Here is a 27,907-nt window from a genome sequence, read left to right on the forward strand (position 1 = left end):
TAAATCCTTTTTTGTGTCTTGAGCACAAACGCTCAGTAAAGTGGCTTATTTCATAAAGTTTATTTCTTCAAGGTACTACTATAATATAAATATGCATATATATTATACAGTTTCTATTTGGGGGGTTTAAAGGGTTAGTTCATCCAAACATATAAATTCAATCATTATTTACTCGCCTCCACGTTGAACACAAAAGGTGGTTTTAGTTAAGTTTGTCCTGCTGGTTTCTGTTCAATACAATATCAGTCAATGGGAGACTGACTTTCAGAAGCTTCATGACTTTATTTGATGATGCTTTTGACCCTTCGGAAACTGAGGCTCCATTGACTGATGTTGTATGAACAGAAACCAGCAGGACAAACTTGACCAAAGTCACATCCTCAGTGTCTTTTGGTCTTTCTCTAGATGCTCTCACTGGCTCTGGGGTCACTGAGGATGAAGAGACCACAGCAGCATCTGGCTCAGATGAGACAGTAAGGGCAGGTGGAGTGATGGAGTGTCTCATCCATGGCTGGACCATTTCCAGGATGCTGCTGTGGACTTCTCCATCTTCACTGCTCACACCAGTCTGCAGACATTTCAGATCATACAAAAATGCACAAACACAATACAAAGCAGTCATTTTAACAGCACAATGTCATTTGATTTCTGTATTAGAAGTAACAGAATGATCTTATTTATATTTTTGTTTCAGGTTTTCCCTTTTTTTCACAAATGCCGCCGTCACCTTTCCTTGCAGTAATTTATGCAACATTTCAAACCTTTAACCCACGATGAGGGAAAATCAAGCCATGGCAACAGTTTAAATGTAGTCCAATTCCATGGGGAAAAAAACCCCAGTCAGATTTCCGTGATCATGGGTTGAGAGGAGAGATGGCTGACAGATCATGCTGGAGGATTTGTTGCTCAACAGATCCTGAGCTCAGTGACAAATATCTGATCTTCCTTTACACAGAGTGCTCGTGATTGCAAAATCGAAAGTGAAAGTGCACAGCGGGCGCTCTTTCAAAAGATACTTAAATACTCAGCATATTGATGGAGGCTCCCTGATGCACGAAAATTATTTAGAATGTTTGAATGTTTGCGGGAGCGCTGGACACAAAAATCATGGGAGCAGGCGATAATGGGAGTGGGATTAAGAAAACGCAGGGCTCTAGGGCTCTAAAACAAAAACACACACAATGAATGGCGACTGTAGAATGCAAAAGCTGAATCCCGGACATTTTGGGCGATTTAGAAATCCCGGCCAGATGCATTTTTTAGGCCTGGGCCCGGGTTACTTTTGAGGTCTGCATAAATATGACATGGGCTAGAAAAATACATATGAGCCTTATATAGCCTATGTATGCACGTTTAATCATTAAAAGTTTGCGATCTTGATTCAAACACACGCAATCTTTTTCCTAAATGACGGTGATTCCGCTATGTCTATTAAACCTTTGAAATCCCAATCACATCGGAATATTTAAACCTGCATTTGCACAGCCTCTGATCCAGAGAGAGCAGCGCTCATCGTGTAAAGCTTTGTTTGAAACAGCTTCACAAACAGTCTACTTACACAGTAGGCTACATTTCTGTGTTGCAAACATTAAATAATAGCGAAAGTATTGATAAAAGTTTAAAGTCCGGATGTAGACTCTGATGTTGCGGGAGCCGCGATCAAAATGGTTCTTTGAAAGTAATGATACGCTGCAAATAATGATTGTATATGTTACATTATTCCAGTAGGTGGCGAAAAGTGAGTGTTAAATGTATTTGATGTCTAAATCATTCATTCCAGAGATTCAAAACGAAACAAGTCTTCATGTATCTATTCTAATTCGTTTAAATTAATAAATATTTTTAAATAGACTTATTTACTATAACATTAATAAAACATTTTGTCAGAAACTCAAGTAAATTACATATTTCGTTTGGTTGTCTGTTTTGTTTCAGGATCGTGGGAGAATCATAGCTTAAAAATACATAGGCTTGTGTATGTGGCAACTAACTAATACTATTAGGAGGTAATATATTTATTATTTTATAGGTAATATTACTACTGTTTCTAATATTAAAATTAGTTCTGCAACCCAAATCCCCCCTCCCCATGTGCCCCCCTCCTTTTGGTTCGTTCCGCGATCCTTATGTTTGGTCACTTCATTGTTTCATCTAATACTTTTTTACTTTATATTTTCATGTTTAAAATCATACACATAATATTTCTTCTACCTACACTACCTATAATTAGCAACAATGCTGTGCATCTTTCCAAAGCAAGACTGTTGAGTCTGTGTCTTCGAGTGAACTCTTGTCGACTCACATCTCACTGAGGCCTCTACAGTCATTATCTAAAATAGCACCAGTTGAAGAACCTCAAGAGCTTCTTGAAACAGCTCAGGCCAAAATATCCTGCTCCTAAATTTAGCAAGAATTTTATTTTTATTTTTTTTTGCATCGGCAACATCGAGGAGAAATTAAGAAGTACAACAGCAAGAAACATGAAAGCATATATATCAAAAAAGAAAAAGAAAGTAAGTGATAGTTCACCCAAAATTTGTTGAAATTGTAAAAACATCACAATAATTCACAACTAATCATCTTGTGAAGCGAAAAGCCGTGTTTGTAATAAAGTAAAATCCAAGCCGTCTATCCATAATATTGCTTTCTCAAGTGAAAAGATCATCTTGTCTGAATCAGCAGGAAAAATATGCACAGATCAAGCACCATTTACATGCAAAAACAGTCCAAAACAGTTCTAAACAAATATGTGGGTGGATTTTAATGTGAGAGGAGATGGACTTTTTCACTGGAGAAAACGTTACTATGGACTATCAACTCATATTTTGGTCAGAAGCAACAATTTAAAGTTAAAACTCCTTGATGGATTTGTTTCTTACAAACAGAGCTTGCTTTTCACAAGACGTTAATTGATGTACTCGTGTCGATTATTTGTGGATTATTGTTTTTATCAGCTGTTTGGACTCTCATTCTGACGGCACCCATTCACTGCAGAGGATCCATTGGTGACCAAGTGATGTAATGCTAAATTTCTCCAAATCTCTTTCTATCTTGCACGCCTGAGAGTAAGCAAACTTTAATCAAATTTTCGTTTTTGGGTGAACTATTTCTTAAATTTTTGCCTACCCCCAAAAATGTTAAGTGTATTTATTTTCCTGTAGTGTTTTTATCACTTTCATAAACCCTTTATTTGGGGAAAAATTTGCTAAATCATGTTTCCGTGGTTTTAAATGATGTGTTGTGTATGTTATGTCAGCTGTGTCTATGTCATGAAAAGCGTGAACACAGGATGTTGGGAAGCCACTCCCCCTGCTGCCCTCCCTTGAGACTGTAGAAGAGACAAGCCAGAGTTTCATTCAAACCAGCCACACACTGAGACAGCAAGGAATTCACACACACACACATCAATATAGACGTGCTCCAGTACAGAGGGTTACAGACACACACAGAGGGGGTTCCCTTGTGAAACCACTTGCACTCAACTGTCTATATCACTTTCTACCTCTTGCTTGCAAACACAAGCACACACACACAAGCAGCAGCTGTCAACATGTTGCTGTCAAGAGCTTTGACCTTGTTCATCCTGTGGGGTAAGTTGTTATTTTATTTTATTTATTTATTTATTTATTATTATTTTTCTTCAGAAAAATTGACCAAATGTTCAAAGTGTTTGGTCTCTCAAGTTTGAGTTTCTGGAAAACTGTTGCCAAGTAAAAGGAAAAGTTTCTGAAGTGACAGTCTAATTGCTTAAGAATGGTTAAATCAGGGCTGCCCAAACTCGGTCCTGGAGGGCCGGTGTCCTGCAGAGTTTAGCTCCAACTTGCCTCAACACACCTGCCTTTAAGTTTCTAGTATGCCTAGTAAGAGCTTGATTAGCTGGTTCAGGTGTGTTTAATTGGGGTTGGAGCTAAACTCTTCAGGACACCGGCCCTCCAGGACCAAGTTTGGACACCCCTGGGTTAAATTGTTCAGTGATCTAGTGATACCTAATGTTTGTATGTGATACTTAGTGTTTCATTAGGTATAACGTAATGCTTAAGACATAACAGGCACTGCAAACAAACTTCAAGGTCGATGTATGTTAGAAAATATACAAATTGAAATATTGCTCATTTTAAGCCACATTTTTCTGTCAACTTAGTTAAACTGTATCCATAGTTAAGTTGTATGAGTTAAAAACATAATCTATATTTTTAATAATATATCCTTCGTACCTATTACACAATAGGGAAAGTGGTGGAAAAGGCTTTGACAATCTTTATAAATTGGAGTTTTGGATAAACTTAAAAGTTTTTTATTTTATTTTTTGTATTGATTACTCTTGTTCAGTATGACTCAGCTCAAATATGACATTATTTATTTATGTATTAAACCTCACAATTCCCTGAATTCAACAGGACAATAGTGTTCTTCTTAGAGAATCTCTTAGAAATCTCATGTTTGCAACTTAAACACTGACACCTGAAACCACCCGTCATTTGAGCACATATAAAGCTGATAATAATGTCCTTTAATCAGCATTATTGGTATCTAACAATCGTACACATAACAGAGGTGTTGACATGAGTAATATGTCTGTTCTTACACTGGAAACATGACTCAACATCTTAGATTATACTATATATATATATATTTCAGTCATACAGAAGACAGCATCTGACTGATCTGTTTGATAAATCTGCATGTGATCTGCTAAAATAAAAATGCTTGAAATCACAGTCTGTAGACTTCCTGAAAAGAATGAAAATGTTTTATATTAATACCTATGACATTTTGTGTATTCTGTTGACTCTGTTCAGGTTCTGCCTCTTGTGTGCGGTATCAGGCTGACTTCAACATGATGGGAGTCACTGGTTGGATCCTTTTTGACTCCACAGTGCAGAAGTCCACCGCTAATCTCACAGGAACCGGCACATGTCGATTCAATATCTCCCTCACTACATTCCCAGTTATGAACGGCCATTTTGCTTCACCCTGTCAAAAGTCACACATAGGAGACAGTGTGTTCACATTTTCTGTAGATCAGCCTCAGGCTGTTGTGAATTTGTCCACTCTATTTGAACAGCACATTAGTCTGGATGCCCTCTCGGTGCTGGTGGACACATGCAATGGCACAAGGATTTGTGCTGGCCTTACTTCGGAGTCCCAGGTAAGAACATGGCGGGCACGGTTTTTCAGTCCCGTGGCTGGAAACATCTACATCCGGCAAGTGACGGGAGAAGCAGGGGCAAGGGTTCTCTCAGATCTAAGAAATGTCGATCAGACCAGGACTTTTCCAAATGTCACGATTTTAGTGTTCTGGAGAGACCTAAAAATTGCTGTTCACCAACGTTTACCATCCAACCTGACCGAACTGGAGAGGATCTGCAAGGAGGCATGGCAGAGGATCCCCAAATCCAGGTGTGAAAAACTTGTTGCATCTTTCCCAAAAAGACTCATGGCTGTATTAGATCAAAAGGGTGCTTCTACTAAATACTGAGCAAAGGGTCTGAATACTTAGGACCATGTGATATTTCAGTTTTTCTTTTTTAATAAATCTGCAAAAATGTCAACGATTCTGTGTTTTTCTGTCAATATGGGGTGCTGTGCGTACATTAATGAGGAAAAAGAATTAACTTAAATGATTTTAGCAAATGGCTGCAATTTAACAAAGAGTGAAAAATGTAAAGGGGTCTGAATACTTTCCGTACCCACTGTATATATATATTTCAGTCATACAGAAGACAGCATCTGACTGATCTGTTTGATAAATCTGCATGTGATCTGCTAAAATAAAAATGCTTGAAATCACAGTCTGTAGACTTCCTGAAAAGAATGAAAATGTTTTATATTAATACCTATGACATTTTGTGTATTCTGTTGACTCTGTTCAGGTTCTGCCTCTTGTGTGCGGTATCAGGCTGACTTCAACATGATGGGAGTCACTGGTTGGATCCTTTTTGACTCCACAGTGCAGAAGTCCACCGCTAATCTCACAGGAACCGGCACATGTCGATTCAATATCTCCCTCACTACATTCCCGGTTATGAACGGCCATTTTGCTTCACCCTGTCAAAAGTCACACATAGGAGACAGTGTGTTCACATTTTCTGTAGATCAGCCTCAGGCTGTTGTGAATGTGTCCACTCTATTTGAACAGCACATTAGTCTGGATGCCCTCTCGGTGCTGGTGGACACATGCAATGGCACAAGGATTTGTGCTGGCCTTACTTCGGAGTCCCAGGTAAGAACATGGCGGGCACGGTTTTTCAGTCCCGTGGCTGGAAACATCTACATCCGGCAAGTGACGGGAGAAGCAGGGGCAAGGGTTCTCTCTGATCTAAGAAATGTCGATCAGACCAGGACTTTTCCAAATGTCACGATTTTAGTGTCACAAAGCTCTGCCACCAGCTGCAATATGCTTCTTGGTAGTCTGGATCCCAAGAGTCTTACAATGCTGGGTGTTTTGAATGTGGGATCACCTCTAGAACCTGTGAAGTCTCGGTTGGAAATATCTACTCTCAATTCTAATGTCCGCTTCGCCATTCTCAACTTGACCTCAAGCTACATGTGTGCAGAGATCCGAAGAGTTGCAATGAAGGTAGTTAGTGCTGTTGTGAACATGCAAGGGATTAAAGGCTACTTCACCTTCCATCAACCATCTCCGTTCGATCTCACCACCATCATTGTTAACCTGACAAACCTGGAGAGAAGAGTTGGCCCATACCACCTTCATCAGTTTCCCCTACCCCAAATGAGATCTCCATCAGACAGCAGCTGCAGTAACAACAACCTTGGGGGTCACTGGAACCCCTTTAATGTGAATACTCGGGCACCAGTGTATCCGCCACCAAGAGGCTCCACTCATGATCTCTTTGAGGTCGGAGATCTGAGCGCCAGGCATGGATCTCTGGAGAATACAAATAACTTTCAAGCCACTTTCACGGACTGGAACCTACCTCTGTTTGGGCGGAATAGCATTGTGGGTCGCTCTGTCGTGATACACCTTCCCAATGGGACCAGATTTGCCTGTGCAAGTCTTGGCTACCCAGGCGAAGTTACTGTCGCCAAGGCTGCATTTCGTGGTCTAGTCGTGGGGACGGTCCTCTTCACCCAACTCAGTAGTGACCCATATTCTGATATCTCCGTGTTCATGGACCTATCCTACGGACAACTTTCTACACCTTCTACAATGAATCACAACTGGCATGTCCACAACTATCCCATCAGCACAGAGACTGACAGTGACAAGGGCAGTTGTCTGTCCACTGGAGGACACTGGAATCCATACAACATAGACACCACTGGGAGTGTATACACTGTTAACTGTGCTCCCGACAGCCCTTTTGCTTGTGAAGTTGGAGATATCTCTGGCAAGCACAAGACTGTGGACCTACAGTCTGAGATGGGAACAGTGGCAACCAAGAACTTTTATACTGACACCACCTCTTGGTTGTCTGGAATGATTGGACGTTCTTTGGTGATACATGGTCCAAACCAAACAGGTCCACGGTTTGCTTGTGCAAACCTCACCTTGTACCGCTTTCCCTCTGCTCGCTCGGATTCTTGGCTTGGACCTGGAACCTCTGAAGGTCAAGTCCGATTCTCCCAAGTCTCTCCTCAAGGGCCAACAATCCTAAATATCTCCTTTACTGGGCTTAATGCGAGAGCTGGTGGCTACCACATCCATATTCTTCCAATCAAGAGTGCCCAGGAACCTTGCTCTGACACCAACATCATGGGACACTTCAACCCGTTTTCTGTGAACACAGCCTCATCTCCTGCTCCAAGGAATGGCACAGTTGACCAGTATGAGATTGGAGACATCAGTGGGAAGTTTGGAGGCCTGACGGGTCAGAACAACTTTCAGAACCAGGACATGGATGGTAATATGCCGCTTTCAGGACCGAACAGCATAATTGGCCGGTCTCTGGTCATACATTACGCTAATGGCTCAAGGTTAGTTCCTTTATGAATTATACATCCTCAAACATTTTGAACTTTGAAATACATATAAGACATTAATTTGCTTCTCCATAAACTGTTGGAAGAAGAACCATATATAGGTGAGACAGAAAAACAACACTTCTGCATTTTCTCTCAGTTCCTCAATTTGTTTTTGGCAATCTGCCGCCTTAGCCACATTTAACTGACAAGAAGATCATTTTTAATATTTTTTTTCCCAAAAGGCATAATTGAGTAATCCAGAAAATACCTCATATCAGTTTTCTGTACAGCTTATTAGATTAATTATGTTGTCAGATATCTGAAATACCTAAAAACCAACCTGTGATGAAAATCATGTGTGGGAAGATTCACACAGCTCATTCTGCTTCACACATCATTCATTGTTTATCTATACAATATTTATTTGACTCACTCAGGAATGTGGATTGTAAGAAATATTATGCAAAATAATTAAGACAGAAATCATTCTCTCTCAGATGAACAACTGTTCTCAGGTCAGGGCTTTGTCCTGTTTGGTTGGACATTTGACAGGAAGACATGGATCCATAAGTCTTACCAGGAGACAACTGTACAATGACATTCTGTTGCAGCTGGCTGGAGACTTCACAGGTAGCACATGTGAATAACTTGCACAGACATGATATTTTCATGCATTGGAATAGAATTCTGCATAACGATCAACATAGAAATGGTCTCAAATGTTGTTCCCCCTAGTTGTCCAGAAGTCATTAGTTCTCAGACTCAATAACACCACAATCGCATGTGCAGATATCCACCCAGAATCCCCTTTTGCCACCCAGATCTTCCCTACAATGGCCTCCTTCAGCAGGTATATTCTTCAAATTAATGTTCATGCTAAATATTCAGATATATTATCGGTTTCAACATGACTACAAAAAAATGCCATTTTTAAATATTAGATTAAATAGAAGTAGATCCTTAAAAAATTGCATGTTTTTACTGTATGAAATTTCTGATTATATACATATTGTGCCATTGCCAGTGTCATGGTGTTTCATAACATAAATTAATGTTTATATCAATGTCTGTAGTAAAATATCTGAATGTTTTATGTTTAAAGCCTTATTGGCTGAATTTCACAGAGACAAACAAAAGTGAAACAAAATCATGGATGGGAAATGATTAGGCCTATTATATTTCAGATGACTCCTGGTTTCATGTAACACACAATACTTCACCTTACTGTTCAGTTCAGTTCATCTTCATTTATTTTCCAAAGGCAATTTTGTTCAAGCCTATCACATAATACTCACACTCAAACACACACAATACAAAAATCACACTCAGTCTCCTTCCTAAAAAAATGTTTTACCTGAAATGTAAAAACTTTACAGTTGAGGGCATAAATGAATGTCTAAACCGATTTGTTTTACTAATAGGATTTCTATACTGAATGCCAGAAGGGAGAATGTGAAACTTGTGATACACAGAGTGGGAATCCTCTAACAAAATGCTCTGGGCTTTACACAAAACCTGTCTATAATATAACTGGGCAATAGTCATCTGCTTCCTCCCCGTCATTTTACTTCCCTGGTTTACAATCCTCTCAAGACAATTCTTGTTTTCACATTTAGAGAAGTAAACCAGCACAGCAGTGAAAAAGATAACTGTGACTCACTATAGGATCTGTAGAACATACACATCAATGTATTTCCACATTAAATGACCTCAGTTTCTGCAAACAATACAATCGTTGTTGTCCCTTCTTATACAAAACATCAGTATTCGGAGAAAAGGACAATTTGTTATCCAAGACAGTACCCAATTTTTTTGTTTATACCCAAATTGTTTGCTTATACTGAATAGATTTCCTCCTAGAATTAAAATCAATAGTCATTGGTTTTAAGAACATTCAGTTAAAAAAAAAAAAACATTCTGACACCAGATAATAAAATCATCAACCACAGGAGTCCTCCTCACTCAATAGGCTAACAATTACAGAATCATCAGCAAATTTTATAATATGCCTATTTCTAAACTACTCTTACAATCATTTGTGTAAAAGATAAATAATAAAGGAGAGAGGACACATCCTTGAGGTGACCCAGTAGACGACACCAGCCATTCAGAAAAACTCTGTGTTCTCTGCACAAAGAAATCCATCCTACAAGACTAAAATCCAACCCAAATGTTTCTCAACTAAAATATGTGGCTGAATGGTATTAAAAAGGTTTTTAGTACATGCTGTGATGATAATGTGTTTTTTTATCCTAAAAGAATAATCACAAGTCAATTATTACATTATATGTAAAATATATTTTTTGCATAAGCAATACATGCTTTATTATGACACATTATTATGTTGTGTACAGGCATGATTTCCGTAAGAGAGTGGCAGATGTGGTAAACCTCCACATATCCAGAGTTTCCATCTTACCTGGTTCTCCTTCACAAGGGTCTGATGGGAAATGCCAGCAGGTCATTTATCTGGTGTCAGGTAAACAAAAGCACAGAATATGAAGGGCAACTTTTGTCGCTTTTCAAGGAATTGCTTTCAGCTTCACACGACATCTTAAAACAAAACAGTGAAATGCTCATCTGACACATGTATACATAGACCAACAGTTAAACATAGCTCACTGCTTAATGGTATGGATATAAAATGAAAAATATACTGTTATACAATATACCGTGTTGGGGAGTAACAAGTTACATGTAACGGAATTACGTAATTTATTTACAAAATAAAAGTAACTGTAATCAGTTACAGTAACTAAGAAAAAAAGTGTAATTAAATTGTTAAGGATTATAAAGGGGGTTACATCTGATTTTTTCACACACACTCCCACATACAGATTTAATTGAGTTCTTTCATAAATTGCTGTGACTGCTCTAAAATATGAAACACCAATATTTCAGAAGTTTATAACATGTTTATCCGATAGGGTTTATGTATATGCTTTATTTTTTTAAGATTAACTGTTGTTTTTTCTAAGGCATTGTTAGATTCCAGTGTTTCCTGTCATTGCTATGCAAATATTTGATTTCAAAAACAGTATCATAGCTATTAAACTATTTCTTGTTATGATTTTAAATATGTATTTAACCTCAGAATGATTTTAAAGTAAGTCTGAAATCTGCAGCTGGATCATGAACAATGGGTACTGATCCATCCTTGAGTTTTAACTTTTTAACAAAACCTGCCTTGAATTGTCCCTCATTCAGAAGGCAGCCTGTACTAAAATGATTTGTGCAGCCAGACATAAACAAATTTAGTGAAAGTGAATTGAATTGACATGTGGCTAAGTATGGTAACCCATACCCAGAATTTGTGCTCTGCAGTAAAATGATTTGCGCAGCCAGACATAAACAAATTTAGTGAAAGTGAAGTGACGTGTGGCCAAGTATGGTGACCCATACTCGGAATTTGTGCTCTGCATTTAACCCAGCCAAGTGCACACACACAGCAGTGAACACACACACTATACACACACCAACAAAGTTGGGGGTTTGGTGCCTTGCTCAAGGGTCTCACCTCAGTCGTGGTATTGAAGGTGGAAGAGAGCGCTGGTATTCACTCCAAAATCAAAATGGCTTTATAATTGAGACTGTTTAGGTTTTTGGGGGATTAAAAAAAAGGAGTGAATTTTTATCGTTGTAGGGTGGTTGTGTCCACACACTGCTAAGACACATTTATATGCAAATGAAGATATTTTGCATCCAATGTCTCCTTTAAAATGAAAATATTATAATCGTAATTATATCAAAAGTCTGACAGTTATCAATGTTGAGCACATATTGTAAGTTTATCCCTTCCTGGTTTACATCTTTGAAAATGATTAACAGTTGAAAACATTAGAAATTTAGAAAAGTAATCAAAAAGTAATCAAATGTAATCAGTTACATTACTTTAATAAAGTAATTGAAAAGTTACACTACTTATTACATTTAAGTAGGGTAACTTGTAATCTGTAACCTATTATATTTCCAAAGTAACCTTCCCAACACTGACAATATACTATTCTATAAATATCTGTAGGCTACATACATCTGTATATACAAATATATATTCTATAATGTGTAAATATATACATATAAATATTATGTAATTAAATCAAATAAAATGTATTAATTAAAATGTTAATAATATGAATAATTTATATTATAATTTACATGTTCACACCATCTGTCACACACAGTTTGCAGCAGAGATGAAGAAAGGCAGGATCTAGGTGCAGCATTTTTTTTATTTGCAACTAAACCAAAAATAACAAAAAACCCACAGGTTTCTCAGCATTCTTAGGTAATACAAACAGAACAAGCACAATACCAATGACAATAACGCACAAACGCGAACTGGTTTGAGCGTGTCTCTTCATATATTTTTCAAGTTGTTTGATTGCTGCTTTCCTCTCCTGAACTGACTTATGCTTTGTCTGCAAAAACAATGAACAATCCTGTCCTTTCAAAAGACACAAAAAAAGGAAAATTGCATGGTAACCTGATGCGCGGGTGGAGCGTAGAGACCCTGTGATCTTGTGCAATATCGTGAAACAGGAGAGCGGAACATGACAGAGGTCTATACCACAGGACAGCCAGAGAAGACAGAAAGATGGAGTGTTTCTTTTTATTTGATTCTAGATGGAATGTTTTATATGAATCACTTTGAATTGTACACCTTTAGAGTAGATTTAAAAAAAGGGGAAAAAAGCAAATGTAACAAAAATCTAAACAATCAAATTCAAATCCTAGAAAAATGTATTACTAAATAATCTATTACCAAAGTTATTGTGACAGGTTAAACATATCTAACATCTTGTTTTCCAGGTGAGGTGAGCCAAGAGAAGCTGAGATCAGTTAAGACGAGTGACAAGATGGGCGTTTTCAAAGAATCAAAGACGTGCATTCCAAGTAAGCCTGAATTCTGTGTTTCTCAACATTTAAATCATTGGCAAGTATTTTACACGTTATAACCTGGAATCCTTTCCTTCCTCAGCTGGAAACACAGGACTGATGCTGGTCCCCTGCAGGATGTTACTGTCCGTTATGACGGCTGCAGTCTGTCTGCTCAGGTTACTGAGGCAATAGATGGACCTTGCAGTAATATCACAGCACTGCCTTTACTTCATTACCTGAATAAACCAGGACACGTTTGGCCCAACTGCAGGAATACATCAAACTGTCAATATTGCAACCAAAACTGGAAAATTCCTCATTTTGTCATGTTACACACTCATATCCTTGTAAGAAAGTGATATGATCATGTTTCGCAATCGTCTGAATCTTGCTGCTCTGTTCTTATTGGTGTTTCAATGGGATTAATGGACATGTATTTGTTGTAAATTCCTCAAAAGCCTAACTTAATACTGTACACTCTTAAAAATAAAGGTGCTTCAAAAGGTTCTTCAAGTGATGCCATAGAAGAACCATTTTTGGTTCCACAAAGAACCATTCAGTCAAAGGTTCTTTAAAGAACCATCTCTTTCTTACCTTTTTGTAATCTGAAGAACCTTCTTTCACCACAAAGAACCTTTTGTGAAACAGAAAGGTTCTTCAGATGTTAAAGGTTCTTTATGGAACCATTTAGACAAAAAGGTTCTTCTATGGCATCGTGAAGCACCTTTATTTGTTAGAGTGTATTATACTCCTTCCCTTTAACTATTCAGTGTAAATGTTGTATGATGCAATCTGTGTGAATACAATACAACCATTGTTTTCATGCAACACATACACACACATTTGTTATGTGAGCCTGTGAAATGAAGTCTTACAACCTACATTGTTTGTGTGTTTTTTTGTGTGTGTCTGGCAGGTGATTTACTAAGAATATTACTCATAAATGTTATATGTAAGTGTGGGGGAGGTAATAATAAAACATATATATATATATTTAGCAAGGATATTAAGAATTTTACACTGTTAAAAATACATATTTCAAATTAACTTTATATCAAAGAATCCTGAAAAGTAGCACAACTGTTTTCAACATTGATAGTAATAATGTTTCATGAACAGCAAATCAGTATATTAAAATGATTTCTGAAGGATCATGTGACAATAAAGACTACAGTAATGATGCTTAAACTGTTAAAATACATAATTTTATATATATATATATTTAAATAAAATTATCTTTTAATTTGTAGTATAATATTTCACAAAATTGCTACTATATTTGTAATAAAACAAATGCAACATCGGTGAGCATGAGAGCCTTTTTACCCAACCCAACTATGCATTATATAATTACATATACATTAGTTATTAATATATATATATATATATATATATATATATATGCTACAAGTAACACGAGTTACATAATCAGATTACTTTTTTTCAAGAAACTAGTAAAGTAATGCATTACCTTTTTAATTTACCAGAAAATATCTGATTTACTTTTTCAAAAAAGTAACTCCAGTTACTTTGTTTTCCATGTATTGCCTGACAGCTCTCCTGCCCGCATATTGCGAGAAATCAGGAGTACTGTAAGTGCAGAGGCGTTGTGTGCGCTGTGTAAATATGATATTACTGTAGTTCTAAACTAAGTCAACATGCGTTTACTCATCTCTCTTGCTCAAAAACAGATTCAGTATCTGTATATCAAACTCAGAATATTATGCAAACCTGCAATAATTTAATGTTAACAAAAATTATTTATGTAAAAAGTAATACAAAGGTAACGTAACGCATTACTTTTCATAAAAAAGTAACTAAGTAACGCAATTAGATACATTTTTAAAGAGTAATGGAATATTTTAATTCATTAGCAGCACTGTATACCTGCTAATGAATATGTCATTATATTATTTAAAATGTCGTATTTAAAATTTCTTCGTCTATGTAAAAGATGTCTGTCACACATCACTGTAAGGGCAGCTTCCTTTGCACGCTAACACAAGGAACAGCAGAGCTTTACCAATAGTTGACATCTCAAGGCTCGCTTCTCTAAGGTAACTGGTGAATTGTTTGATGACAGTCGTGCGCTATATGTGCTCCATGCGCAGGAAACAGCAGTGGATTGTGCAGCGTGAGAGTTATTGTTATTGTCACTTGCATAACACGCATGAGTTTTGATGAATGGAGAAGTGTCGGCGCGGATCACACAATCTCTCTCCTCTGATAAGAAAGAAGATATGTAATAACACAAGTACAAATAAATAAAAACAAGTGTGTTTGCAGATTATTTTTCAGCATCATTACTCCAGTCTTCAGTGTCACATCCTTCAGAAATCATTTTAATATGCTGATGTGCTGCTCAAGAAACCTTTTTTAATTATTATTATTGTTATTAATATTTTTTGAGCAGCAAAACAGAATATCAGAATGATTTCTGAAGGATCCTGTGACTGGAGTAATGATGCTAAAAATTTAGCTTTGAAATCACTATAAATTACATTTTAAAATATATTCAAATAGAAAAGTTATTTGAAATAGCCTATTAAAAATATTTCTAAATTTTACTGTTTTGCTGTACTTTGGATCAAATAAATGCAGGCTTGGTGAACAGAAGAGACTTCTTTAAAAAACATGAACAATCTTACTGTTCAAAAACTTTTGACTGGTAGTGTATAGTCAACTTTCATTTTTCTCTCATTTCTAGCTTTTAATTGGCTTAGAAATCAGATAACTGCTGGACAATAACCAATAATAATGATTTGTTTATATACTTCAAACACTTTTTTTTATCACATAATAAGGCAGAATAGTTTATATACTGTAATAAATGCTATGTCAGTTAGCACTGCATTGTTCATATACTTTATTTATTACCTGGAGATGACTTGACAAACACAAATAAACCATATTGTCGCAATCGTATGTTTAAAGTCTTCATGTTTCCAAACGTTTCTGTTTTTCTGAAAACAACTGTTTTCATACGACTTTCTGCGCGAGAGCACCCTCCAACTTCGAGTATGAATGCAACATACACTGCACTGAATGTTTAGCGCTCCGTGATGTTCATCTAGCCTTATTCTGGGTCCGAATAAAACATCAGATCATGCACAGACTATCCTGTCTCTTTGAATTTAAATCTATATATTTATACTTGGTGCGATTCTGGAGACAGACCTTAGTTTCAGTAGTCATGTCAAAGCAGTAACTAAATCAGCATACTATCATCTAAAAAACATTGCAAGAATTAGATGTTTTGTTTCCAGTCAAGACTTGGAGAAACTTGTTCATGCCTTTATCACCAGCAGGGTGGACTACTGTAATGGTCTCCTCACCGGCCTTCCCAAGAAGACAATTAGACAGCTGCAGCTCATCCTGAACGCTGCTGCCAGGATTCTGACTAGAACCAGAAAATCTGAGCATATCACAGCAGTCCTCAGGTCCTTTCACTGGCTTCCAGTTACATTTAGGATTGATTTTAAAGTACTTTTACTCGTTTATAAATCACTCAATGGCCTAGGACCTAAATACATTGCAGATATGCTCACTGAAATATAAACCTAACAGACCCCTCAGATCATTAGGATCGAGTCAGTTAGAAATACCAAGGGTTCACTCAAAACAAGGGGAGTCTGCTTTTAGTTAGTATGCCGCCCGCAGTTGGAATCAGCTTCCAGAAGAGATCAGATGTGCTAAAACATTAGTCACATTTAAATGCAGACTCAAAACTCATCTGTTTAGCTGTGCATTTATTGAATGAGCACTGTGCAATGTCCAAACTGATTGCACTATATTTTACGTATAATCATTTTCTATTCTTAACTGTTTTAAATTAATTTTAAACCTCTTAAATCAATTTTTAAATCATTTTCAAAGTTTTTAAATTCCTTGTTTTATTGTTGTGATTATTATTTTTATATTATTATCATTTTCTTTTCTTTTATGTAAATCACTTTGAATTACCATTATGTATGAAATGTGCTATATAAATAAACTTGCCTTGCCTTGCCTTATAAACATGCAGAGTGTGCTTTATATAGCTTTTGATTTCTAAACATTAAACCTGTGATTTCTAAACATACAGCATGTTATTTATAAACATTCAGCCTGATTTATAAATGTACAGGCTGTGATTTGAAGAAAATACTGAATGTGATTTATAAACATTTCACCTTATAAACATAGAGCCTACAATTTATAAACATTCAGCCTGTGATTTATAAATATAGAGCCTGTGATTTTTTTTTTTAAACATTTAACCTTAAAAACATCCAAAACTCTAGAACCAAAAAATTACATCATTCACTTAAGCTGCTGCAGTGTAATTGTGTGTGTGTTGTGTCTCTGTCGTGCCTTTTAATTTCTATTGTGTGAGTGATGGGCTTCCCTCACCCCCTCCTGATTATGAAATCACCTCTGATTACATGCGTGTATGTGGCCTCCTGCCAAGTGTTTTCTTTCATTCTGCTGGCTGGTTAAATTAGCAGTAATTAGGACTGATTGCTGACAGAGCTAATCTCACTTTTCACCTTCATCTCTCTCTCCGCATCCGTCCATCCTGCAGAGTGAATCGCGCCCTGTGACTGCCGTCGTGAATTCATCTGCGGATTCAACGGCTCTGCAGGTGTGTGCAAAGGATTCACTTTTATAAAATTGACTATAGTAACATTTAATACCCTTTTTACCCGGTCACACCAGAGATTTATCAACTATAGAGTTACAGAAACATAGGTGAACACACACAATGGCATTCATATAAAGATATCAATTACTTACTTAAATAGAAATTATCACCCACCTAAATCTCATTCATTCAAAGAATGGTGAAGTAAAACTGGGATTTGAGATTTATATCTTATGACTATGAAAGGCCATTTATCATACATGATTTACAGCTCAGTGGTGTGACCAGATTTTTTTTGGACTTTGGTGGCCCATGTGGGACACAGACTCATTCAAGGGTGGCATGAAGCATAACGTCTCGGTTACTTGTGTAACCCTCGTTCCCTGAAGGAGGAAACGGAGACGTTACGGCAGTCGTGACTGACGAATTGGGATCTCGCCCGAGAGCCCAATCACCTTTGAGTGTTAACTAAACAAGCCAATGACAGTTGGCGTGCGTGTTTCGCCACGCGCACCCCACCCCGCAGCGCGGGTATAAAAGGAGAGCACGTGCAAACGCACATCAGTTTTCCACTGAGGAGCTGAGACTAGGCGCCCCGGCCGTACAGCGGTGATACAGCAACTGTGGCGACGGAACGTAAGGTTCAGGGAACGAGAGTTACACAAGTAACCGAGACTGACGAATTGGGATCTGTATGGAAAACGGCACTATTGCTGACCCCCTCCAGTGCTGTGTGATCGACACCGAGCGGGTCCGGTGTTACTGCCAACCTGAGGCGAGTACACAAGATGACACGGGCTCTACACAGAGATTATAGAATCTCGCAAACGTGTTAGGCGTCGCCCAGACGGCAGCTCTACAGATGTCTGCTATTGAGGCGCCCCGCACCAATGCCCAAGAAGATGCCACTCCTCTCGTAGAGTGAGCTCTCACTCCAAGGGGGCATGGTAAATGTTGGGCCTGGTATGCCAAGACTATAGCCTCCACTAACCAGTGGGCAAGTCTTTGTTTGGAGACAGCCTTTCCCTTCTGCTGACCTCCAAATCAGACAAAGAGCTGGTCTGAGGTCCTGAAGCTCTGCGTACAGTCCCCGTAAATGCGCAGAACGCGAACGGGACAGAGCGGAGCGATGGCTGGGTCTGCCTCCTCCCGGGGCAGCGCTTGCAAGTTCACCACCTGATCCCTGAAAGGTGTGGTGGGAACTTTGGGCACATATCCCACCGCAATCCCACATCGTAACCAACCGCCTTTCTTGGGTACGATGAAGTACGGGCTGTAGAAACCTGACCTGGAGGGAACGGTTGTATTGCGTCCTTCGCCAGTAGGACCGTGAACACAGGGGACCCAACCCGGGAGGCCGTGCATCCCAGGGTGGGGTCTGAGTGCACGGCGCGTCACTTACCTGGCTCCACAGCTGGGTAGGAGGCTCGTGAGGAGGCATAGCGTCCCTGAACCGGACCCTGCTGCCCATAGCTTTTAGTGAAGTTTTGGGCTGGGTAGCCAGTGGCGGAACAAAAACAAACTGGAACATAGGATTCTCCACCCGGCCCTCCTCCGGGGGAAGGAGTGGTGCAGTCACCATCTCCTGAAGAGCAGGATCCAAGTGCTCCGGGTCGCCCGTCTCAGGGACGCCGCCTGCTCTGGCGCTTCACGGGGTTGGCAAGGGCGGAGGCGGGCTGTGCCGGTTTGGGAAGGCTGCTGTTGTGGCCGTGCCGGAGCGAAGGTGGAGGCCGCAGGAGGGCGCCCTCGGTGACGAACAGACAGAGGGGCTGCAGCCGGCGGTGGGGTGCAGACAGCAGCAGACCGCCGGGGCAGGATGTGTCAAAACGCCTCCGTCTGCTTCTGTGCGGCGGAGAACTGTTGGGCAAAGCCCTCCACCGCTTCGCCGAATAGGCCGGCCTGGGAGATCGGGGAGTCCAGGAAGCGATGCTTGTAGGCCTGTAGGCTTGTGGACTTGCAGGAGGGCCATGGTGTGCAGGGCGGAAGCGGCCTGTCCAGCAGCACTGTAAGCCTTAGCCGTCAGAGCGGACGAGAACTTACAGGCCCTGGACAGAAGGCGTGGACTACCTCTCCAGGCAGCGGCGCTTTGCGGGCAGAGCTGCATCGCAATAGCGCGCTCGACTGGAGGGATGTCCACATACCCTTGGGCCGCCCCCCCGTCGAGGGTGGTGAGGACGGAGGAGGCACCAAGTCTGTTTCGGGCAGAAAAAGGTGCCTTCCAAGACTTAGTAACCTCCTCATGCACTTCCCGGGAAGAATGGAACCGGAGGCGGTTGCGACGCCCGGCCTGCGCCCCCAGGAATCAATCATCCAGCCTCGAGCGTTCGGGAGAAGGAGGAGGCCTCCAATGCAGCCCGACACTCTCGGCGGCCCGGGAAAGCATAGCGGTCAGCTCTGGATCTGACTCGGGCAACGCCACTCTTCCTGACGGTGGCAGCGCAGCCGAATCCTCATCTCCAGAGCCTAGCTCGCCCTCCGATGCAGCGATCGACATCCTGTCATCCGCCTGTGCTCCGCACAAGATGCTGGACCCCGCCCTGTCCGAGGATCCAGCACACTCGTCCGGGAACACCAGGTGGTGCGACATGCCAGAGGAATGAGAGGCCCGCGGAGACATACTCGACGGGGAAGCTCTCACCGTGATCCTCAGGTCTCCCTGACCATGAACCGAAGTAGCCCTCCGAGGACTGGAGGAGCTAGAGCGGGGCATGTCAAGGGGGATACCCCCCCATTTAATGAGGAGGTCTCTAGACCGCAACGTCATGATGGTCATGTTCCCGCACTGAGAACATGACTCATCCATGAGCGCTGCTTCAGCGTGCTGTAAGCCCAGCCACGAGATGCAGCGATCATGACCATCAGATGCAGCCAGGAAGCGACCACATCCAGAAACGCACGAGCGGGAAGCCATCTTTAAAAAGACGCCCGTCGCTCGTGGAGCTCTTTTAGAATTTGCTCTTTTAGAAAGGAAAAACACTCTTTTAGAGAGAGCGCTGAAGCGCCCAGGGGAGGTTGCGGCGAGACCGCAGAATGGAAGCTGCAGCTCGCCGAGGTTTCAGCAGCCTGGATGGCACGCTGACACGCCGTAACACCAACGCCATTAAAAAGACGCCCGTCACTCGTGGAGCTCTTTTAGAATTTGCTCTTTTAGAAAGGAAAAACACTCTTTTAGAGAGAGCGCTGAAGCGCCCAGGGGAGGTTGCGGCGAGACCGCAGAATGGAAGCTGCAGCTTGCCGAGGTTTCAGCAGCCTGGATGGCACGCTGACACGCCGTAACACCAACGCCACGAACACTCGCGGAGATTCGTCCTGTAGAAGGCTTGGCTCCGAAGCGAAAAGCTGATGTGCAGTTTGCACGCGCTCTCCTTTTATACCCGCGCTACGGGGTGGGATGCGCATGGTGAAGCACGCATGCCAACTGTCATTGGCTTGTTTAGTTAACACTCAAAGGTGTTGACTCAAAGGTCAAAAATTGGGCGAGATCCCAATTCGTCAGTCACGACTGACATAACGTAGAACGTGACTGACTGAAAGGGAACCCAACTTAAACATTTAATCAGTGATTTACATATGTACATGCCATTTATAAGCATTCCACCTTATAAACAAAGAGTCTGTAATTTATAAACATGCTTGTTTCAGGTACTGCTATTGTGACAGAACAGGATGCTGCTTTATGGACAGATGGGCGGTACTTCCTGCAGGCCAGCCAACAGATGGACAATAACTGGACATTGATGAAAATGGGTACAGTGAATTATAGCATAGTTTAATGACATGCGGTTGCTAGGGCATTACATTTGTTATCAGATTGTTGTGACATAATCGTGAAAGCATGTCAGCCAAGGTGCTGCTTTTCATAAACCATTGCAAAACATTTATTAGAATATATTGTTGAATGTGAGACTGAATTTCATGACTTTACATAAATCAGTCTTGAGCCTTACATTGATTAGTGTATATGCAACATTGTTCAAAACAGCAATCAGAATAGGATTATGATGTTTTGTATTGTCAGGACTGAAGGAAACACCATCGCAAGAGGACTGGCTCATCAGCGTTCTCCCAGAAAACTCCAAAGTGGGAGTTGATCCTTGGATCATTGCTGCCGGTGAAGAATTCAACAAGACCATAATGAATATAGTTTTGCATGTAAAGTAATATTTTCATTCATATTAATAGAGTTGTCGTGCAAGTTTTTTTTTGGGGGGGGGGGGCATGTTATTTCATTTACATATGTATACAAATATATGTTAGTGAATTCAAAAATATATTTTTATTAAAGTTATATTAATATTTGTATTTAAGTTATTTTATTAAGATTTTTATGAAAAGCATTACTTGTTAAAATGGGCATGTCTCTTCTGCATATTAATCTAGACTACTGAAATTAATGAATATAGTTATCCATACAAATATTTTCATTCATATTTTTTTTCTTTACATTTTTGTACAAATATTTTAGTGAATTCCAAAGCATTAAAAAAATTTTTTTTTTAAATATGAATAATTAAAATTGTAAATAATTTAATAAATATATTGAGTAATTATTATACAAATTTGATTTGTGTCAATGCACATGATGCTTCTGTATTTTTGTTTAGACTATTGAACTGAAAGAATATACATCCATATCCATTAAAAAATATTATCATATCAGTAGGGATGTCATGCAACATTTTCTTTATTTTTGGTTCTTTACATATTTACAAATATACTGTATTTTGGTGATTTCAAAATGCTCTGTTTTATTAAAATTATATTACTATTGTTTATTTTAAAAAACAATTGTGTTACTATTTAATATTCAAGTTTTAGCATTCATTTGTATCTTTTATAGTATTGTGAAGAAATCTGAATTATTTGAATTGTTAGATGTCATGCAGGTGCTTCATGTGTCTGTGATTGTGTTTTTCAGACCAGTGGAAGAACATGTCGAAGGCTTTGAGTAATGCGGGTCACTCTTTGGTTGTGGTGCAGGACAATCTCATTGACGCCATCTGGGAGGATCGGCCACCTCGACCCAGCACCAAACTCATCGCCCTGGGACTCAAATACGCTGGTCAGCACATCTCACTGGATGATAAACAATGTAGAAATTTGATCCTGAAGGTCAGTCATAAAGCCTCTACACAAGTTTGTGCCACAATAAAATAAGAAAAAAACGTTTTTGTTGCTTTTTCCCATGCAGGTCTCACCTGGCAAGATAAAGTTACGGCTCTGAGGGGGAAAATTTAAAAATGTTTCCTGGTTTGTGGTCACAGCTCTAGATGAGATTGCATGTACGTTTCACCACACAGCACGCTTTGTGTGTGCTTTTTTTCATGACCCAGCCCTTGTTCCCTCTCCACTTTCTTAAAGAGCTCTTGTGTCTGATGATGATAATTATGGACATGATTGCATTAGGGACAAGCTCGTTTTGCCATATTTAGGAGGAGAACTTTAAGTATATTTAGTATTGATGCTGAAAATTTAACTTTGCCATTGCATAAATTAATTACAGTTTAAAATGTTTAAATTGTTATTTTAAATTGTGATAATATTTCAGAGTATTACACATATTACTGTGTTTTACATCAAATAAATGCAGCCTTGGTGAACTTTAGAGAAACATTAAAAAAATCTTACAGACCCCAAACTTTTGAAGTTGAATGCTAGTGCATCTATAAGGTTGTGTGTGTGTACACCAATTTATAATTCACATTCTTAGGACTTGTTACTGCATGACAGAAGATTATGAATTAATACTGAAAATCTTATGAAAATCTCACTTTCTCTCCACAGGGCTTTTTAACCTGCGCAGGTCAGATATAGAGTACAACCCCGTGTTCTTCGCCTACGCGATCATCGGCATTAGCAACATAAAGTAAACCTGCATTCCTGATTCTTCACTTTATAATGAAAATTTCCCAGATTTCAAATGAGCCCACTTTTTTTTTTAGATTGTTTGTGGACAGTAAGCGTCTGTTGCACCCTGCGGTCCGGGAGCATTTGGAACTGGACAGCCCGAGCAAACCAGAACTGACCATACAGGGTTTTCCATATGAGTCTGTGTACACAGAGCTGCAGGCAGTTTGTGCGGCGCTGGCGCCCAAAGAGAAGATGTGGATTTGTGACAAGGTCAGCTGTGCTCTTACACAAGTCATACCCAAGGTGAGTCCAGATAGTCAGTGATTTCAGAGTTTGTGGCTCAAATGTTTATATCATACATATCAGTATATGCTTTCAATGTAGATCATATTATGGAAGTTAAATGATTTTTGAATGTTTTTTTTATGGTTGCAATATGACCCATCCTCAATAGCTAGGGAATAGTTTACCAAAAAATGAAAATTAGCTGAAAATGTACTCATCCTCAGGCCATCCAAGATGTAGATGAGGAACAGATTTGGAGAAATGTAGCATTACATCACTTGCTTACCAATGGATCCTCTGCAGTGAATGGGTGCCGTCAGAATGAGAGTCCAAACAGCTGATAAAAACATCACAATAATCCACAAGTAATCCACACCACTCCAGTCCATCAGTTAATATCTTGTGAAGCCAAACGCTGCATTTGTAAGAAACAAATCCATTATTAAGATGTTTTAACTTTAAACCATCACTTCTGGTCAAAATACCAGTCCATAATCAATAATAACGCTTCCTCCAGTGAAAAAGTCCATCCTCTGTTGTCCTCTCACATCAAAAGCAGTTTTAGACCATTTTAGGACTTTTATTTTAGTCTGAAGCAACGGTTTGAAGTTAAAAGCTTGATGGCACGCTTACATAATCTTGATGGATATGTTTCTTACATACATGCAGCTTTTCCCTTCACAAGTCATTAACTGATGGACTGGAGTGGTGTGGATTACTTGTGGATTATTGTGATGTTTTTATCAGCTGTTTGGACTCTCATTCTGACGGCACCCATTCACTGCAGAGGATCCATTGGTAAGCAAATGATGGAATGCTACATTTCTCCAAATCTGTTCTGATGATGAAGAAACAAACTCATCTCCATCTTTGATGACCTGTGAGAGAGTAAAGTTTTAGCAAAGATAAATTTTTGGGTGAACTATTCCTTCAAGAGGTCTTGCTATTTTACTTTTTCCATCTAAAGTGGCTGAATATGAATAAATATTATCGATTAAAGAATTGTAACTGTCCAGGCCCACAGATCTGCAATCCCATACACACCCTTATGTCTGGCTAAAGCCGTCAAGAGCCCCACAGAGATCCAAGGCATGAAGATGGCACATGTAAGTCCACGTGGCTAGAGATATTTCAGAAAGCTTACACTTTTTTGCTTTATTTATACTCTTTATTTATTTTTATCACAGATCAGATGTGTGAACTTTTTGCTTGGCTGGAGAAAGAGGCATCATTGTATACAGTTTGTTTTATTCACTGGAAATATATTCAGGAGTCTTTCCTCATGTGTCTGCTTTTTTTGTAGTAAAATTTCCTTTTTTATTGAATGAATGAAGAAAATATAAGGCTTGTATTTTTCATTTGTACAGATTCCCAAAGGTACGGTTACAGAGATATCAGTGGCAGATAAAGCAGAAGAACTGCATAGGTGAGTCAAACATGCTGCATTTGACCTGCAAAAAGAATCAAATAATGATTTTATTCACACTCAATGACTTAATTAAATTGATATATATTTCTATAAAGAACTGCAGCAGCATAATACTGGCGTCATGTTTGGCACTGAATTTAAAATGATGCATTACTTCTTGTTTTTGTCTTATATGAGATTTTGGCGCCACTAACTGGTGATCTGTGGAACTGCAGACAATGAGGCAGCAAAAAAAAAATGATAAAAAATATTCAATTGAAAATCTTTTCTTTCTATCTAGTCAACAGAAAGACTTTGTTGGGTTGAGTTTTCCAACCATCTCTAGTGTGGGACCAAATGGGGCTGTAATACATTACAGGTCAGCTCTTCTGATAATCCAGTATTTAAGGAAACACTTAATGGAATTCTTATTTTATTTTTAAGTATCCTTTTCTGTCGTGTCTTTTTAGGCCTCTTCCAGAAACCAACAGGACTCTTTCTCTAAATGAAGTTTATCTTATTGACTTGTAAGCACATGAACACTGCTCAAAAGAAATCAGTCAACCTAAGATTACATGTATATGAAATATAATTTATTTTTTTTATAAATCTAATGCATTATTTCTATATCAGTTTTCCTTAAGAGTGTATATATTATTGTATATTGTAATACATCATTTTAATTTAACTGGAATATTTATTTAAATTGTCTAAAAGAGCAATAACTATTTGAATGTGTAAATACCCGAGTTTAAATAAATACAAATAATATCTACTATGAAATATTTTTTTTTATCTTTGATATTCAGAGATGGAACTACAGATATGACGCGTACAGTGCACTTTGGGACTCCTTCTGATTATGAGAAGGTAAATAGTAAACAGAAGATAATGATTTGCCATTTTCATTTTTTATTTTTTTTTTCAAGATCAAACTCTCTTCCAACTTTACAGTCTGAAAACTGTCAGTCTACCCATAATGCTAATAGTTCTGTCCTTCCACGCTCTGATCTCCACATGAATGCTTTACATATGTCCTAAAGGGACACATCGCTGTCAGTGCTGCTGTTTTTCCCAATGAAACCAAAGGTACGTCTTTAAAACCAGACACTTGAAGCAGTCTTACCAGTGAAGTTGAGAGAAATGTTTTGTCGCGGTGGACTGTGCTCTTGTGTGCAGGTCACCTGTTGGACTCGTTTGCTCGCGCTTCTCTCTGGGACTCTGGGTTGGACTATCTTCACGGTACCGGCCACGGCGTCAGATGTTTCCTGAACGTGCATGAGGGTCCGTGTGGCATCAGCTACAAAACGTTTGCAGATGAACCTCTGGAGGCCGGAATGATTGTCAGTGATGGTAGGGAAATGCATACGTGCTTTAATAATTGTTTTCTTGTTATTATTTAAGTGATATCTCTACATCATACATTGTGAATGACATCTGAGGTAAATTTGAGTCTTGTGCATGTTTTTTTTCCAGAGCCTGGATACTATGAAGATGGATCTTTTGGCATTCGGCTGGAAAACGTTGTCCTGGTAATTCCTGCCAAAACTAAGGTAACTACTGTATCAAATCACACCATAATCTGTTCATATTTATGCCTAGAAAATACATTGATTTCTGACACAGTTCATTTCAAAGATGCTCAAGGTTCATTTTTGTCCAAATGTTTGTGATGCTTCATCCACACCAATAGGTGTCAGTGTTGAGTCCAAGATATAACAGCACTAAACCAAAAATCATTTAATGCATCTTTGAGAGGTCTTGTGTATGTTATTTCAGCTTTTCCTTTCCTTTCTTTCAGTATAACTACAGAAACAGAGGTAGTCTAACATTTGAACCCCTCACCCTGGTCCCCATCCAGCTGAAGATGATCAACACAGACCTGCTCACACAGAAAGAGGTAAGAGCAGGCCAATAAATAGTAAGGCCTAGTGTTCATTTTGTCAGCCATTTTTTAATTTAGTCTTAGTTCTGTCTCAAATGTACTTTTTAGTTATTATCATATTTAGTCAACTTGTCCTGTTTTTGTTCAGTCAAGTTTTAGTCGACTAAATGTCTGAGAATTTTAGTCTAGTTTTAGTCAATGAAAACTTAGTCACATTTCCGTCATGCTGTATAATGGTTAAACTGAAAAGAAAAAAGAAAAGATTATTTTGCTCAAAATTATAATTGTTTTTGATTTTACATTTCATTAGAAGCATTGCGCTTTCACCAATAAGCACTAATCAATAGAATGTCGTATCAGTATCATGCACGTCATAACTCATACACATGGTTTATTTTACCTAATCTAATGCATTGATATATTATAGACTATTTATTATATATATTAATATCAAAGACTTACATATACACTCTCTTCTGTCTATATTATGAAAACTGGTAAAACAAACAAAAAATATATTATTACAGTTCCAAATTGCAATAATGTTTCTCTATTAAAACAACTGCATTTATTCAGCAACCACAATCACAAAAAATATAGTCGAGATCTCATGACAGAACACAGACTGGCTGAATGACACTTTCATTTACGCTGAACATCTCACCAGTCCATAATAGTTTGTCTCCTCTTTTTTTTTCGACAAAAATAAAACAATATTTTTGTAAAGTTTTTATTTTTAAATTACATTTTAGTCTCGTATTTATCGTCAATGATATTGCATGTTGATATAGTCACAGTTATCTTTATTTACCTTATTGTCGTCTCATCTTAGTCATGGGAAAAATGCCAAAAGCTAAAAATGTACATTAGTAGGGCAGATAGATTTTTTTTTTAATTTAGTTTAGTTTTAGTTTAGTAGTGGTGCTTTACATGACAACAATGTACTAAAAACTGACATTTTTTCCTTTGCATTTTTTTAAAAGTTTTGCGGAAAAAAAACTAAAACGCTGTATTATTCATGCCAGTCCAGTAGTTAGCGATGCCACTTGGT

General features: G+C 38.8%; 1 protein-coding gene and 1 pseudogene across 1 annotated transcript; both read left to right on the forward strand.

Moving 5' to 3' along the window:
- Positions 1 to 3,550: 3,550 nt before the first annotated feature.
- LOC107566031 (uncharacterized) lies at positions 3,551 to 13,272 on the forward strand. Its single transcript, XM_016251394.1, has 7 exons — positions 3,551 to 3,590; positions 5,874 to 7,942; positions 8,424 to 8,556; positions 8,662 to 8,776; positions 10,281 to 10,405; positions 12,736 to 12,819; positions 12,905 to 13,272. The coding sequence occupies exons 1-7, from the start codon at positions 3,551 to 3,553 to the stop codon at positions 12,994 to 12,996; spliced, it is 2,658 nt and encodes an 885-aa protein (XP_016106880.1). The 3' UTR covers positions 12,997 to 13,272.
- Positions 13,273 to 14,898: 1,626 nt separating this feature from the next.
- LOC107566032 (xaa-Pro aminopeptidase 1-like) overlaps positions 14,899 to 27,907 on the forward strand; it is an 18,494-nt pseudogene continuing 5,485 nt past the window's right edge.

The sequence above is a fragment of the Sinocyclocheilus grahami genome, unplaced genomic scaffold (assembly GCF_001515645.1).
Source record: "Sinocyclocheilus grahami isolate Dianchi unplaced genomic scaffold, SAMN03320097.WGS_v1.1 scaffold1042.1, whole genome shotgun sequence".
Classification (NCBI taxonomy): Eukaryota; Metazoa; Chordata; class Actinopteri; order Cypriniformes; family Cyprinidae; genus Sinocyclocheilus; species Sinocyclocheilus grahami.